The 16,901-nt window shown below is 38.3% G+C and overlaps 1 protein-coding gene across 2 annotated transcripts in view; it reads left to right on the top strand.

The window, feature by feature from the left end:
• The window catches only part of COG5 (component of oligomeric golgi complex 5), a 237,610-nt gene that overhangs the window by 29,162 nt on the left and 191,547 nt on the right, over nt 1-16,901 (top strand). For both annotated transcript variants that reach the window (XM_007528314.3, XM_060196396.1), the window contains exon 6: nt 2,932-3,052. In XM_007528314.3, the coding sequence (XP_007528376.2) occupies nt 2,932-3,052 (121 nt within the window). The remainder of the gene's footprint in view (nt 1-2,931; nt 3,053-16,901) is intronic.

Here is a 16,901-nt window from a genome sequence, read left to right as displayed (position 1 = left end):
AGTAGAGATACTGGAGGTTAGGAGACAGCTTACCAGATAAGGCTAGAGTGTACACTTAATTTTGTTCAAGAACCTGGGTGTGAGCCCCCAGCCACCACATGGGGACACCTTTCAAAAAGGAAGCACTAAAGTGTCTCTCCTTTCTTTTCTTTCTTGCTCTCCTTTTGTATTTCACCCTGTACCTGGAAAAAGAGAAGTCTACCAGGAACAGTGAATTCTGTATGCAGGCATGAAGCCCTGGTGGTTTACCAAAAAAAGAAAAAAAAAAAAAAGATAGGGAGAGAGGGAAAGACACCTTAGCTTTGAAGCTTCCCTCTGTATTGTGGGGGTGAACTTGAACCTGGTTTACACATTTGGGAAAGCAGGCATCCTCCCAGGTGAGCTATCTTACTACTTGGACTTTATTTTTAAGTACTTACTATTTTTTTTTCTAGTCCTTTCAAAGACTATATGATAACAGGATATAATTATGCATCACACCCACCACCAAATTTCTGTGACCCTACCTTCCTTATCCCTCAACAATAACCTTGTAACTCTCTCAAGTGTTAGAGACAGGTTGGCTACATTTTTTTCTTTCCAAGTTCTTTTGTTTCAATTCTATAAATTCCACATATGAGTGAAACTATCCTGTAGTTGCCTTTTACCTCCTTACTTCATTAAGCATAATCACCTCCGAAACCATCCATTTTGTCCTGCGGGACACAATATGTCTTTTTTAATAGAGAAATACTCACTGGAATATATACCACATGATTTCTTTATCCAGTCATCTGTTGATGGGCATTTAGGTTGCTTCCATATTTTAGATACTGTGAATAAAGGCAGCTATGAACATGGAGCTTCATATGATCCTTTGAATTAGTGTTTTCATGTCTTTTGGATAAATGTTTAGGCATGGTATTGTTGGAACATAAGGTATTCCTGTTTTTATTTAAGAATTCTCCATACAGTTTCCCAAAAGGGCAGCACCAATCTGCCTGCCTACCAACAGTGTAGCAGAGTTCCTCTTGCTCCATATCTTAACACCTATTTCTTGTTTCATTGATGTAGGCCATTACCATTGGTGTAACTTGGAATCTCAGCGTGTTTTTTAAAAAATTTTTTATTTATAAAAAGGAAACATTGCCAAACCATAGGAAATGAGGGATACAATTTTGCACAGTTCCCACTACCAGACCTCCGTATCCCATCGCCTCCCCTGATCGCTTTCCTATTATTTAACCCTCTGGGAGTATGGACCCAAGGTTATTGTGGGATGCAGAAGGTTGAAGGTCAGGCTTCTGTAATTGCTTCCCCACTGAACATGGGCATTGACAGGTTGATCCATACTCCCAGCCTGCCTCTCTTTCCCTAGTGGGGAAGGGCTCTGGGGAAGCAGAGCTCCAGGACATATTGGTGGGGTTGTCTGTCCAGAGAAGTCTGATTGACATCATCCTAGCATCTGGAACATGGTGGCTGACAAGAGTTAACATACAAAACCAAACAAATTTTTGACCAGTCATGGACCTAAAGGCTGGGATAGTGCAGATGAAGAGTTGGGGGGTTCCTCAGTGTGGTTTTAATGTGCATTTCCCTAATGATATGTGAACTATTTCTTCATGTGTTTGTGGACTGTGTACATATCTTCCTTAGAAAACTGTCTATTCATATCTTTTGCCTCTATTTTATTGGCTTATTTATTGTTTTGTTGTTGTTGAGCTCTATGAGTACTTTTTAGGCATTTGATACAGATTAATAGGTAATGATGTGTGAATATCATTCTCTCAATGACTACATTACTTATATCCTTATGTAGTTTTCTTTCAATGTGTAGAAGAAGCTCTTTAACTGGATGTGGTTCCATTTATTTAACATTATTTTAGCTTTACTTGCCCAAGTAGTTGAATCTCTAAATATATTTTTTGATATTTAGGTCCTACAATATTTCACCAATATTTCCTTTTATGTATTTCATTATTTAAAGTCTAATATCCAGTTCTTTTCATCCATTTTGATTTAGCTTTGATGTATCATTTTCAGTGGTGATCTAGTTTCATTTTTTTAAATGTTTTAATTATTTTTCCCTTTTATTTACTTTTTTGTTTTTCCCCCCTTGTGTTGCCCTTACTTTTAAAAAATATTTATTTATGCCTTTTTTGTTGCCCTTGTTTTTTATTGTTATTGTAGTTATTATTGTTGTTGTTATTAATGTCATTGTTGGATAGCACAGAAAGAAATGGAGAGAGGAGGGGAAGATAGAAGGGGAGAGAAAGATAGACACCTGCAGACCTGCTTCACCGCCTGTGAAGCGACTCCCCTGCAGGTGGGGAGCCGGGGGCTAGAACTGGGATCCTTATGCCTATCCTTGCACTTTGCGCCACCTGTACTTAACCCGCTGTGCTACCGCCTGACTCCCGCCCTTGTTTTTTTTATTGTTGTTGTAGTTATTTTTGTTGTTGTTATTAATATCGTTGTTGGATAGGACAGAGAGAAATTGAGAAAGGAGGGGAAGGCAGAGGGGGATAAAAAGATAGACGCCTGCAGACCTACTTCACCGCCTGTGAAGTGACTCCCCTGTAGGTGGGGAGCTGGGGCCTTGAACTGGGATTCTTACGCTGGTACTTAACTGGGATTCTTATGCTGCACTAGCACCCGATGCCCTATTTACTGTTTTTACTAGTGATTTAAATTGGTTTACAAAATTATAAGGTAATACCACTCCCACTACATAGAATGTTTCAACTCAGGTTCTTGCACATGCAGATTCTATGCTCTACCCATTAGACAACCTTAGTCACTGAAATGTTGCTTTTCAGGGCTTCTGATTTTTGACTGGTATAATATTGAAAAGACATGAATGTATCTTTAGTTTACCCATAAAGAATAGACATATTTCCTAAAAGCTTCTTGGATTGATTATTCATATTTAACATTGTAATATTTGCACAGGTTGCCTGTGACTTGCTTCGGAGAATAATTCGAATTTTATATCTCAGCAAGAGACTCCAAGGACAACTGCAAGGGGGAAGTAAAGAGATAACAAAAGCTGCTCAGAGTCTTAATGAACTTGGTAAGTCTTTTTTTTTTTTTTTAATAAAGAAGTTAAAGTTTTTAAGATTTTTCAGCCAGTTGAATTCTTGACTTTTATTAAGATAGCACCATTAAATATTATTGAGCAAAATTAACAATTTAATATAAACAGTATTGTTGTACTTTTCAAAATAGGTGTATAAAATTACTTGATATTTGTAAAATTATGTAGTAAAATTGACCTTTTGGCATACTGTTTTTAGGTATAGCCTTTGTATGGTTGTAGTAGAGTTTGTTCATTGATTCATTGGTTGTCATCAGATTTGTGTTTCCATTTTTGGCAATTTTGACTAGAACTACAAGAAACATCTACATGGATTTTTATGGTACCTAAGTTTTCATTTTTCTATGAGAAATATTCAAGGGAAATACTGTTTTGGGGTGACTGATTCCATGTTACTATTTTGCTAGGAGATCTGTTAAATTTCATTAATCATTCATTTCATTCTTATCAAACATTTAGAGAAGACTCTTGACATCCAAAGGTTTAAACAGTGTTCATGATTTTGTTAAAATCCTGCAAGGTTTGTGATTAAGCGATTCATAATTTCCTTGGAAAAATTCTGATTAGCTATTGAGTATGCATAGAGCTACCAACACCTGAGTTTTAAGCAAATTTTGTGATTTTCTTGTTTGTCATTGAGTACTCGGTACTTTTTCAGAAGGGAATGTGTCTAGCGGTACACTCAGGTCTGTGATTATATCCATTCATCTGTTTACTTTTGGTAGTGTGCTTTGAAGGCAGATATGCCAAAGTAGTATCAGAAAGATGTGTTCTTGATTTATTTTTTTCTCTGGTATTTAGTGTATACAGTCATGGTGTAATGTTTATTTCATAGCTTTAACTAAGGAAATGTGATTATTTTTCACAGATCATGTTTCAGCCACACTCAGTTTATAACACTCAAATGCAGTGCTTAGGCACATCATTGGAAATATATCTAGCTTGTGATTTAGGATGCTTAAAATATATATTGTAGAAGATGTTAATTTTTAAGCAGTGAGTAATGCTAGATTTTTTTCCCTCAGTTTGTGCTAAATATAGGAGTATAAAAATCCTAGTATCAGCTGTAATTTTTGCTTTATCACATTTTATTTCTATGTTCCAAAAATAATCTTAGGATGATAAGAGTCATTAAAAACAGATACACAAATTATTTCAGTTTATTATGTATCATTACTGACACTCTTCCATAATAAAAATTGCTAGATTTTGATTGTGATTTCTTTTAGAAACAACAGATGCTACAATATAAATGATGATGTTTCTATTTTTTATAAATAAGCAGGCACAATTATCACTCATAGGATTGCTTCTAACATTGTGCAATGCAATGTATTAAGCTCATTGTCTCTTCAGTAAGGTGTTGACTACCCAAGGTTTTAGTGAATCTTAAATGATGTGAAGTTGTTGAGAAAGTTTAATTCATGGTGGAGTTATGGCAAAGTGAATTGTGTTAATTAAAATTTTTTCTTAAATCATTTTTACTGGGTTAATGGTTCACAGTATAGTTGTTGACTCATGGGTACAATTTCTCATCTCCCTGTGAAAGTTCTCCATAGAACACTCTCCTTCCTATCTTAAGTGCTTTTCCATTATCATGCACAGGACCCCAGGTGCTGCTCTTAGCCTTGTAAGTTATATGCTATTAAAATTTGCAAAGTTATCATGGACTATTGTTTCCTCCTCCTCTACTTTTTCAAAACTAGGGCTGCTCTTTTCGATAGACAGACATATAGATAGACGAAGGTACCACAGCACTTGGAGCTTCCTCCAGCACCATAGTATCTCCCATGTGGTACTGGGATGCATGTATCCTACCTAATGCTCTCTCTCTGACATAGATCAATATTGATCAATCAGTCTAGCATTAATGAGAAGCCAAGATGAAGATAGTACATATATTTTCAGTTAAGAATTTAATGAAAATAACAATATAGTGCTATTAGTTGCACATGTATACTAAGTATTTCTATAATTGGAAAATCTCTGAAATCATCAGTATAAGTCTAGTTTTGGTCCTTATTTGACAGCATAAAATGATGAAGAACAGAAGCATTTATACCACAAGCCCTTGAAATTAACACCAATCACTCAATTGTGAACTTTCATAAATCTTGAATTACAATGACTAGACAAAATATATATTTTTTTCTAAAGAAAAGATCCAAAAGGCCAATAGATACATGAAAAATGCTCCACATCAGAGAAATGCAAATAAAGACAACAAAGAGATACCATTTCATTTACCCTTGTGAGAATATCATACACCTCAAAGGATAGTAACAGCAAATGCTATAGAGGCTATGGGACTATAGGAGCCCTTCTGCACTGCTGGTGGGAATGTAAATTGGTCCAACCCCTGTGGAGAGCAGTTTGGAGAACTCTCAGAAGGCTATAAATGAACCCCCTCTATCACCTGGCAATTCTTTTCCTGGGGATATATCCTAAGGAACCAAACACACCCATCCAAAAAAGATGTATGTATACCTATGTTCATAGCAGCACAATTTGTCATAGCCAAAACCTGGAAGCAACCCAGCTGTCCAATAACAGATGAGTGACTTTGAAAGTTGTGGTATATGTACATAATGGAGTGCTACTCAACTATTAAGAATAATAAATTCACCTTTGTCACCTCATCGTGGATGCAATTTGAAGAAATCATGTTAAATGAGATAAAATAGAAATAGAAGGATGAGTATGGGATTATCTCACTCATAGATAGAAGCTGAGAAATAAGAACAAAAAAGGATCTATAAAGCAGAATTTGGACTGGGTTTGGGGTATTGCACCAAGTAAAGGACCTGGGGTGAAGTCTGTGGTTGGTGGAGCTGTGCCGTGGTATCTCTCCCTTGCTAGTCTAACTTAAAAATGAAATGATTGATCTGGCATTGCTGTTTAGTGGTGCTATTTCACATGTGAGGGCCTCAAATAGAGAGAGCACATGAAAAATAATACAGCTGTATTATGAATTTAGTTAGATGGTTACTTACTAATTTACTTGAACTTGTTAAGAAAATGTAAGTAGTTGCTTTTTACCTGTGATTAAATTTAGTTCTTTTCATTATGCTTTCTTACTTATATGAGGAACTATTCTTCTTCAAAAGGATTTTTAAGTATATATCTTTTAATTATCTTAAAATTCATCACACTTTTCTGAGATTCTTATCTCCAAGAGAGTATTACATAGGTGGGTTTTATTTTTTGTGGCAGTTTTGACATTGGGAATTGAGTGTCTGTGTGTGGGGCGTATATATTCATAATTGCAAAATGAACCCAGGGCCTTATGTGATATCACTACTGAGTGGCCTTCTCAGGTTACCATTTTTATTCTTTATTTTAGTAAAGGAGAGAGAGTGAGTGACAGACCATAGTTCCACTATACTATCCCTATACCTCCTCTGTCCTACTCACCCCCTCCTCCCACAGCTGTCTGTTGTCCATGGGTGGTACCTAGGTTTGAGCTCACAGTTAACATAGAGTGAGGTGTGAGGTATATATATATTAAATTTGATAGGACAAAGAGAAATCTAGAAGGGAGGGACGAGAGGGAGAGAGGAAGAGATACACCTGCAGCATTACTTCACTATTCCTGAAGCTTCTTCCCTACAGGTGGGAGCTGGGGGCTGGGGGCTGGGATTTCAACCAGGTCCTTGAACATGGTAATGTGGGGTGTTTTTTTTGTTTTTTTTTTTGTTGGTGTTGTTGTTTTGCTTTCCTCTGCCAGGATCCCTAATAGGTTTTTTTTAAATTATTATTTATAAAATGAAAATATTGACAAGACCATAATATAAGAGGGGCACTACGCATAATTCCCACCACCAGAACTCCATATCCAACCCTCTCCCTTGATAGTTTTCCCATTCTTAACCAGGTGCAACACTGTCTGGCCTGAGGTTTGAATTCTAACAAGTGAGCTATCCCTGGCTTTCAATGTGTATTTTTAAACAGTGTGATGGTAAATATCTTCAATAAAGATGTTTGATTTAGATATTCTCCAAATTACTTACAAATGTCAATGGACTTAGCTACCACCAGAGGGGGCATGCTGTACTCAAGTCCAAATATTTGGAATATGGGGTTTTTGCTTAGGTATAAATTTGCATGTTGTATAGATAAGCATATTGAAATCACACTTTTCCCCCTAAAACTGAATTCAATGTTATATTTTCTATTAGTAGTTGATGCTCATGTGATATTGTTATGATTTGAGTTCATACATTGTTATGATTCTTTCTTTCATCATGCTGTATCAAAAAGTTAGTTGAACACTTGGACAAAACAACAACAAAAACAAAAACATCCCCCAAAAACCCAGCTTTACTTCTGGTGCACTGTTATATATTGATTTGCAGACATTTTAAAGTTCCAATAGCATTTCAGTATTCAAGGTTTTTCTTTTTATTTGGGAAACTAATTGTTTACAGTAATTCTTATTATATTTGTTGACTCATGACTAAAATGTCTCATCTTACCATGATAGGTGTCTGCAAAACACTCACCCCCAGCCTATGTGCCCCTCCACCACCATGTACCAGGTTTTATTCTGAGGGGCTGGGCAGTGGCACACCTGGTTGAATGAACACGTTACCCGGTTTTATTCCATATAGTGGCCCAATGCATACAGAAACTTGGTGTTTTACCTTAGTGTATGTCACCCCTTAGTGTTTTAGACCAGTATATTTATTGTAAGGATTTTCTTCTAATACATAATATATCAATATTTTCTTTTTTTTAAATTTTTAAAATTTTATTATCTTTATTAGAGACAGCCAGAAATCAAGAGAGAAGGGTGATAGGGGTCATACATCAGAAAAGGTAACAGCAGCAAATGCTGGAGAGGGTGTGGGGTCAAAGGAACCCTCCTGCATTGCTGGTGGGAATGTCAATTGGTCCAACCTCTGTGGAGAACAGTCTGGAGAATTCTCAGAAGGCTAGAAATGGACCTACCCTATGACCCTGCAATTCCCCTCCTGGGGATATATCCTAAGGAACCCAACACATCCATGCAAAAAGATCTGTGTACACGTATGTTCTTGGCAGCACAATTTGTAATAGCCAAAACCTGGAAGCAACCCAGGTGTCCAACAACAGATGAGTGGCTGAGCAAGTTGTGGTATATATACACAATGGAATACTACTCAGCTGTAAAAAATGGTGACTTCACCGTTTTCAGCCGATCTTGGATGGACCTTGAAAAAATCATGTTGAGTGAAATAAGTCAGAAACAGAAGGATGAATATGGGATGATCTCACTCTCAGGCCGAAGTTGAAAAACAAGATTAGAAAACACAAGTCGAACCTGAAATGGAATTGGAGTATTACACCAAAGTAAAAGACTCTGGGGTGGGTGGGTGGGTGGGGAGAATACAGGTCCATGAAAGATGATGAATGACATAGTGGGGGTTGTATTGTTAAATGGGAATCTGGGGAATGTTATGCATGTACAAACTATTGTATTTACTGTTGAATGTAAAGCATTAATTCCCCAATAAAGAAATAAAACTAAAAAAAAAAAAAAAAAGAGAAGGGTGATAGGGGGAGAGAGAGATAGAGAGACACCTGCAGCCTTGCTTCACCACTCATGAAACTTTCCTCCTGCAGGTGGTGACCAGGCGCGCTACCACCTGGCTCCCTATCGATATTTTCTATTTCTTGACTTTAAGAATATTCTTTTCTGTATAGATGCTTAAGGCAGTAGTCCTCAATCTCTTTTCCATTCTGGTGTATATGTACTCCTGTCATTAATGATGCTGCTATATTGAAGTGTATCTTAAATGAATACAAATAGTGCCTTATGGACATAGGCTTACTTTACCTTTTTACTAATTTTTTTATTAGGGAAATAATGATTTACAAGATCATTGTCTCATGTCGGCACACTTTCTTTAGCTTTCTGTGATAAGGATCTTCCCAACATTGATTTATACCCTCTTCCACCATTGTGGATTGAGTCTTCAATGTCCACTTCACTCCCAAGTGCACCCTTTACCCTTGCCTTGACCATACCTATTCCAAGTTTTATCCTGCGTTTTTCCTTTTTTCTTTATCCCAGCTGTGAGATCATGTTGTATTTGTATTCATACTCCTACTTAATCTCACTTAATGATTCCTTCAAATTCTGTCTAAGATGAGCCAACAGAGAGAGTCTCATCATTTCTTATGGCTGAGTAGTATTCCTCTGTGTGTGTGTGTGTGTGTGTGTTGTGTGTGTGTGTGTGTGTGTGTGTGTGTGTGTGTGTGTGTGTGTATGAATGTCTATGACAACTTTCTTATCTAGTCTTCTGCTGTTGAGCCCAGCAACAAGGAAAAGCACAGGAGAGGGAGTTGGGTGGTAGTGCAGCGGGTTAAGCGCATGTGGTACAAAGCTCAAGGACCGGCATAAGGATCTCAGTTTGAGCCCCTAGCTCCCCACCTGCAGGGGAGTCGCTTCACAAGTGGTGAAGCAGGTCTGCAGTGCTGGGATAGCCTGAGGGTGCTTCTTCCCGAGCAAGTGCTCTCTGGGTTGGAGAGAACTCTGCTGGAGCCAACCTAGGCTGCTGCGTGGGAAAGGGATCAGGAACTTGTGCTGGGCTGGCATCACAGGAGAGAGACTCTGGGACTCTTTGTGCGGGAAGGCAATTCCATGTGTGTTTTATCAGAAGAGCAGCTGTATTTATACTCACCAAGTAGGGTGGAAACAGGATGTGATGAAGAAAGGGTAGAGGAAAAGAGAGTACAAAGTAGTGGTGGAAAACAGTGTGACTAGGAGAGGGGGCGGAGCAAAAAGAGAGTGCCAACCAGTGGGGATTAAACCAATGCCCTGCAGACAGGCTGGTTCTTAGGTAACAGTGGTTATGTAAATAGACTGCAGCTTTAAGCAGGGGGAAGCTGGCAAACTGCCAAACACTCCAGGTCTGCAGGTGTCTTTCTTTCCCCTTCTCTCTCTTCCCTACCTCTCTCAATTTCTCTCTGTCCTATCTAACAACAATGACATCAATAACAATAATAACTAAAACAACAATAAAAGAACAACAAGGGCAACAAAAGGGAAAATAAATAAATATTTAAAAAACTTAAAAAAAAAAGCACAGGAGAAATAAACCAGTGGGGCGACATCAAATTCAAAAGCTTTTGCACATAAACAGAAGTAATCACTGAAAAGGGAATCACTCTAGGGAATAGGAAAAGATATTTACATGCCACATATTAGACAAAGGGTTAATTTATATAAAAAATTCAAACTCGGCAGTAAAAGAATCAGACAGCCTCATTAATCTGATATCATGGCTAGTGATACTACCTCCATTGTTACTTTAAGTAACAAATAATGGCCTCAGGTCACATTAAATATTAATTTGAATGTTCCAGCCAGGTTTATATAATCAATTTTATGCTGGTAAGTTTTTTTTAAAATGGTTTTTATCAATTTTTTTACTTTTTTTATTATTGGATAGAGACAAGAGAGAAATTGAGAGGGGAGGGGTAGGGAGGAAAGAGACAGAGAGACACCTGCAGCCCTACTTCACCACTTGTGAAGCTTTCCCTCTGCAGGTGGGGGCCAGGGGCTTGAACCTGGGTCCTTTTGCTCAGTAATGTGTGTGCTTAACCAGGTGCACCGTCACCTGGCCCCCCAGCCAATAAGTTTTTAAATCTCTACTATGTGCTCCTCTCTAAAACTGATGTAGATTAGTAAAGTGTATCCCTGACCTTTGGGACATTTGTAGAATGTTGATCTTATTCTAGAAAATTGGTAGAATCTTGTTATAAGTCATAGTAACTCAGTTTATAACAAATAAGAATACAAGTCATAGCTACTCAAGAATACTAGGACCAGCCAGTGGTATACCCAGTTGAGTATACATATTACCATGCTCAAGGACCTGGGTTCGAATCCCTGCTCCCTACTTGCAGTGGGGAAACTTCATGAGCGCTGATGCAGTTCTGCAGGTGCCCTTCATTTTCTTTCTGCTATCTCCTTCTCCCCTCTCAATTTCTCTGTCCTGTCAAAAAAGAAATTAAATTTAAAAAAAATGGCTGCTGGGAGCAGTGGATTTGTCATGTAGGCACTGAGCCCCACCCATAGCCCTGGTGGCAATTAAAAAAATATATAGCAATAAAAAAGGGAAAAAAGTAAAGAATATTATTTGTTCATGATTTCTGTGTACCAAACAGATCTTCCATATAATTTTCTATTCAGGTTAGTTGTCTATATACTAATACTCGCTTGCATATTTTCTAACAGTTCATGTTAGTAGGTAGACCTCTTCATAACCACTTTAAGTTTCATAGAGTCTGAGTCACTTTGCTTGCTATAATTTTTTTGAAATTTGAATTATATATTTATATTACACATATAAACAAAATAACTTGGTAGTTATATTTCAGTTCCTTATATATTTCACTTAATATATTCACCTCACATCCAATCACATTTTGTCCCAAAACATACAGTGTCATCTTTTGATGGCAAAGTAGTATTCCATCAAATATTTATCCTACAGGTTCCTTATCCATTCATCTGTCTATGAGCATATAGGTTGACTCCATGTTTTGTTTATTGTAAACAGAATAGCTATGAATTTATGGATATAAAACACTAATTCAAAAAGATGTTACATGTCTATGTCATTTTTTTGTTGTTGTTCCTCTTTTTCCCTCTGGTAGTATGGACCCAAGGTCATTGTGGGATACAGAAGGTGGAAGGTCAGGCTTCTGTAATTGCTTCCCCGCTGAACATGGGCATTGACAGGTCGATCCATACTCCCAGCCTTCCTCTCTCTTTCTCTAGTGGGGAAGGGGTCTGGGGAAGCAGAGCTCCAGGACACATTGGTGGGGTTGTCTGTCCAGGGAAGTCTGGTTGGTATCATGCTAGCATCTGAAACCTGGTGGCGGAAAAGAGAGTTAATATATAAAGCCAAACAAATTGTTGACTAATTATGAACCTAAAGGCTGGGATAGTGCAGATGAAGAGTTGGGGGGGGGGTTTCTGTTTTGTAGATATATAGTAGGTCTATTTTAGCTATATTCCAAAGGTCCCGTGACTATACTAGTTCTCCCTCCCAACCTGAAACCTGATATGTAGGTGGACCCAAGTTATTGTCTTGGGAGATGATGTCATGACTGGAAAAAGTACCAGAAAGCTGGATCAGTATTAGTTTCAGTATCAGAATTATTATTTTCATGTCTTTCGGATAAATGCCTCGTAATGGTATTGCAGGATCATAAAGTTTTCCCATTTTGTTAAAAAGGAATATCCATACCTTTTTTCCTAGGGGCTGCACCAGTTTGCATTCCCACCAGAAGTGTACTTAAGTCTTTTTTCCTACACATCCCTGTACCAGTTGTTTTCAGACTTTTTGCTCTGGAACATTCTCACCAGTGTGAGGAAATAGGCTTTAAAATCAGAGAGAGTGATGTCTCAGTTTTTCTTATTGTCTCAGAATTGCGTTGAAGGCTTTTGTGGGACCATACAAATTTTAGAATTGACTTTTCTCTTTCTCTGAAGAATGGCATCAGGATTTTGATAGAGATTGAGTGTCTCCTTCGAACCCCATACCTACATTTTAAGAATATTAGCAGGGTGGTGTTGGGTATCACCCATTCCCTAGAGAGCTGAAACCCAGAGTGCCTTGGTTCCTCCTCCCCCTTCCCATTCCCATGAGAGCTGTAACCATATCCCCAAGTGCCTTGTTTCCTAGCCAGTCCCATCCTGACTTGCCACTTCTATCTTTTATCCTATAAAGCCAGATGCTGTTCCGGGTTAGTTCTCTTTGCCCCTTTTCACCTCAGAGACATGATGCAGAGAAGGGTTGCTGCACATAGCGGGAGGTTGCCATTTTGCTAGCTCCATGTGGCCCTAACCGCTGTAGGCTCACCTATCTCTGAGGCGTCCACTTGAATAAAGATTTGTGTTCCCTCTCCGCTAGGGTCTCCTCTCTCCCCCATGGTGCAGCCCAACAGGGTTGTTGTTAGTTCTTCTTTGAAGGTTTTGTAGAATTTGAGAAGCCATTTGAATTGTATACTTGCTATTGACATGCTCATACTACTTTTGTTACTTTGTATCTTTTGCATGAGATTAGGGTTTCTCATGAAACAGGAAAAGAGAGACAGTACCACTGCTGTGCAAGGAGCACTGGGGCTCATATGAGAGCTTAAGACATCTATGTTCTCAGCTTTGCTTCTCTCTGTACTACTGTGATTTTATTTTCAGTGCCAGTGGGAGAGGTACATAGTCTTTTTGTTAGTCGAACTTGTTTTGCCTGACTGGAACACATGTTACCATGTATAAGGACTCAGGTTCAAACAGCTGGTCCCCAGCTGTAGGGGAAGTGAAGCAGTGTTGAATGTGTCTTTCTCCCAAACACCCTCCACCCCCCATTTCCCTTTGTCCAATCAAAAGTAAAAAAAAGTAATTGCCAATAATACATACAAACTAATGTATATTGGGAACTGGGTGGTGGTGCAGCGGGTTAAGCGCACAAGGCGCAAAGCCCAAGGACCATCCTAAGGATCTTGGTTCCAGCCCCCGGCTCCCCACCTACAGGGGGTTCACTTAACAGGCAGTGAAGCAGGTTCCCTTTTGTTGCCCTTGTTTATCGACGTTGTTGTTGTTGCTGTCGTTGTTGGATAGGACAGAGAGAAATTGAGAGAGGTGGGGATGACAGAGGGGAAAGAAAGATACCTGCAGGTCTGCTTCACTGCCTGTGAAGCAACTCCCCTGTAGGTAGGGAGCCAGTGGCTTGAACTGGGAATTCTTACGTCAGTCCTTGCACCTCGGGCGCTTAACCCACTGCGCTACTGCCCTGCTCCCTATTCTTTGATTTTTAATATATAAATAAGAGAACATAATTAGATCTGTTAATCTCTTGGTAGATTTTATGTAGTTCCTCACCATTACATAAAAAAAATATTTCCATGCTTACCAAAAATTTTTGTTATTTTAATTTTGTGTATCTGCAATTTATTTTTGGTATAACTTACACAACTGCCATGTATCATAACTTCAGGAAATGCCATTCATTGTCAAATGAAATATAAGATAAATTATTTCCTTGAAGTTTTTAAACTCAGTGACTTTAGGAATAGGCAGACTCAATTTTAATTTTCCAATGTTTCTTTCCCCTATACCGTGTCATTGCTTACCCATATTTTATTTTTTAGAATTTTGTGGCTAAGTTAAATTATTTTACTTATTGCTATTTATAATTAGATTTTTCTGTTAACTGTTTTAATCATTCATTATTACTTTTATTGCTACCAGAGTTATTGCTGGGGCTTAGGGCCAGCACTACAAATCCACTGCTTCTGGTGGTCTTTATCTCCTGGTAGTCATTTCTTCCTTTGCTAGCAGTGGGATATTTGTAGCTCTGTAGTTGAGAAATGCTGAGATGTTATGATAATATGTAGATTTGCATTTTATTCTATTAAATATTGTATTGCTGCTTTAGTCTGAATCAAGGGTTTGTGATTGGGGGGAAGGGGAGTTAGGTGGTGGTGGATCTGGTTAAGCACACATATTACCCTGTGCAAAGACCTAGGTTTGAGCACCTGCTTCCCACCTGCAGGGAGGTGCTTCACAAATGGTGAAGCAGATCTGAAGATGTTTTATCTCTCTCTCTACAAGGATGTTGTGAAAAATTGGGGTAGTGAAGCCAAGTTAAAGATAAACATAATTTTGTCATTGAAAGCCTAACTTATATGAGATGGGCGGTAGCGCAGAGGGTTAAGCACATGTGGCGCGAAGCACATGGACCTGCCTAAAGATCCGGGTTTGAGCTCCTGGCTCCCCACCTGCAGGGGAGTCACTTCACAGGCGGTGAAGCAGGTCTGCAGGTGTCTTTCTCTCCCCTCTCTGTCTTCCCTTTCTCACTCCATTTCTCTCTGTCCTATCTAACAATGACGGCATCAATAACAACAATAATAACTACAACATCAAGGGCAACAAAAGGGAAAATAAATAAATATTTTTTAAAAGCCTAACATGTTAGAACTATAGAATCAAAGTATATATATATATGCACTCACACCCACTGAACTGTCCCCTGATCTGGGAGCTTTTCTTTCTGGCTTCTATGATTGCTCACCCTTGTTTCTCTCCCTTAAATTCTGTTCATGCCCAGTTGCCATGTGCCAGTGTCATCCCTTAAAGTTCAGTTCAAATGCTACTTCTTTTCAGCAGCTTTTCCAGGTACCTGTGCTCCTTTTCCTAGAGCTCCATCTTTTTTAGTTTATACTCTTATTGAAGTTATATTAACATTTTGCCTTGTGATACTGATATTATCTCTACTGCTGCTACAATTACATGCAACCAAAAAGCTTTTTATGAAATGTTCAAATTTGGGCTAGTGAAGGCTAAGTGCAATTATGTTGGGTCATTTCAAAGTGCTTTTATGGTTTCTCTTAATGCTTACAAGATAACAGACTTGTATATGATAGTAGCTAGGATTTTCTGATTATTATTGCTTAGCGATTTCACATGGTTCTTTTGTGAATTCGCCTGCTAGATCCTGTGACATATGTTACCTAGTTTTTAGAAACATTTATATAATTTGAGTAGTTGAGTAATACAGCCAGTTTCTTCTTCTTCTAGCGTTTGCCATACAGCCAGTAAGCAAATTTGTTAATATAAGCGGTACTGATAGAACAGTACTATATTTAACAGTGAAAGTTTCTCATATCTCATTTCCTATATTTAACAAGTCATAAAATATTTATATGGTATTTTTAACCATATAGTTGAAAGAACAGTTCTTTTCTTTTATTGCATGTAATTTTGAATCAACATAGGAGGAATATATTTAATGAGTATAAGAATTTTCAGACAAAACAGGTTTTCTTAAAATTTATTGATGGCTATTTCATTTTTAAAACTATTTTTTTAAATAAATACTTTATTTTTAGATAGAGACAAAAATTAAGGAGGAAGGGGCAAATGAGAAAGACACTTGCAGCACTGCTTCACCACTTGTGAAATTTGCCCCTTGCAGGTAGGGACTAGGACTTGAACTCAGGCTATTTCACACTGTCTCTCATGGAGTGATGGAGTCATGGGGCAGGAACAAGTCCCAGTGATAACTCTGATGGTATCAATCAATCAGTCAATCAATAAACAAATAAATAAATAAGAGAGAATAAGAGATACCACAGCATTACAATCCATGATGCTACCATGTGATGCAGAGGCTCCAATCCTGAGCATTATACACCATCAGGTTTGCACTTGACTGGGTGAGCGATCTCCTGGTTCCAGTACTTAGATTTTTTTTTTCTTAGAGAAAGAAAAAAACTATAGAGTGGGGGTGAGCAGGGGAGAGGGAGAGACTGAGACCCCACAACACCAAATCTTCCTTAAATGCTGTGGGGGGGTTGGGCTTGAACCTGGGGCCACACACATTACAAAATAACACACTATTCAAATTAGTTATTTTGCAGGGCCTTATGTGTTTTTTTTTTTATTTTTTTGTTTTTCCCTTTTGTTGCCCTTGTTGTTTTATTGTTGTAGTTATTATTGTTGTTACTGATGTCATCGTTGTTGGATAGGACAGAAAGAAATAGAGAGAGGAAGGGAAGACAGAGACGGCGAGAGAAAGATAGACACTTGTAGTCAGACCTGCTTCACTCCCTGTGAAGCGACTCCCAGGAGTGGGGGACTCCAACCAGGATCCTTCCGCATGTCCTTGAGTTTCATGGCACATGTGCTTAACCCACTGCGCTACCGCTGGACCCCTATGTGTACTTTTCAAGGGAATGTTTTTCCCTGATAACTTCCTTTTAAAAAGTAGATATTTAACTTATCCAAATGGCCATATGTACCCCCATATTCACAGCTATGTTATTTACAGTG

This window comes from Erinaceus europaeus, chromosome 8, assembly GCF_950295315.1.
Source record: "Erinaceus europaeus chromosome 8, mEriEur2.1, whole genome shotgun sequence".
Lineage (NCBI taxonomy): Eukaryota > Metazoa > Chordata > Mammalia > Eulipotyphla > Erinaceidae > Erinaceus > Erinaceus europaeus.
The sequence above is the reverse complement of the archived record's forward strand: the minus strand, read 5'-3'. Positions and strand labels throughout refer to the sequence as shown.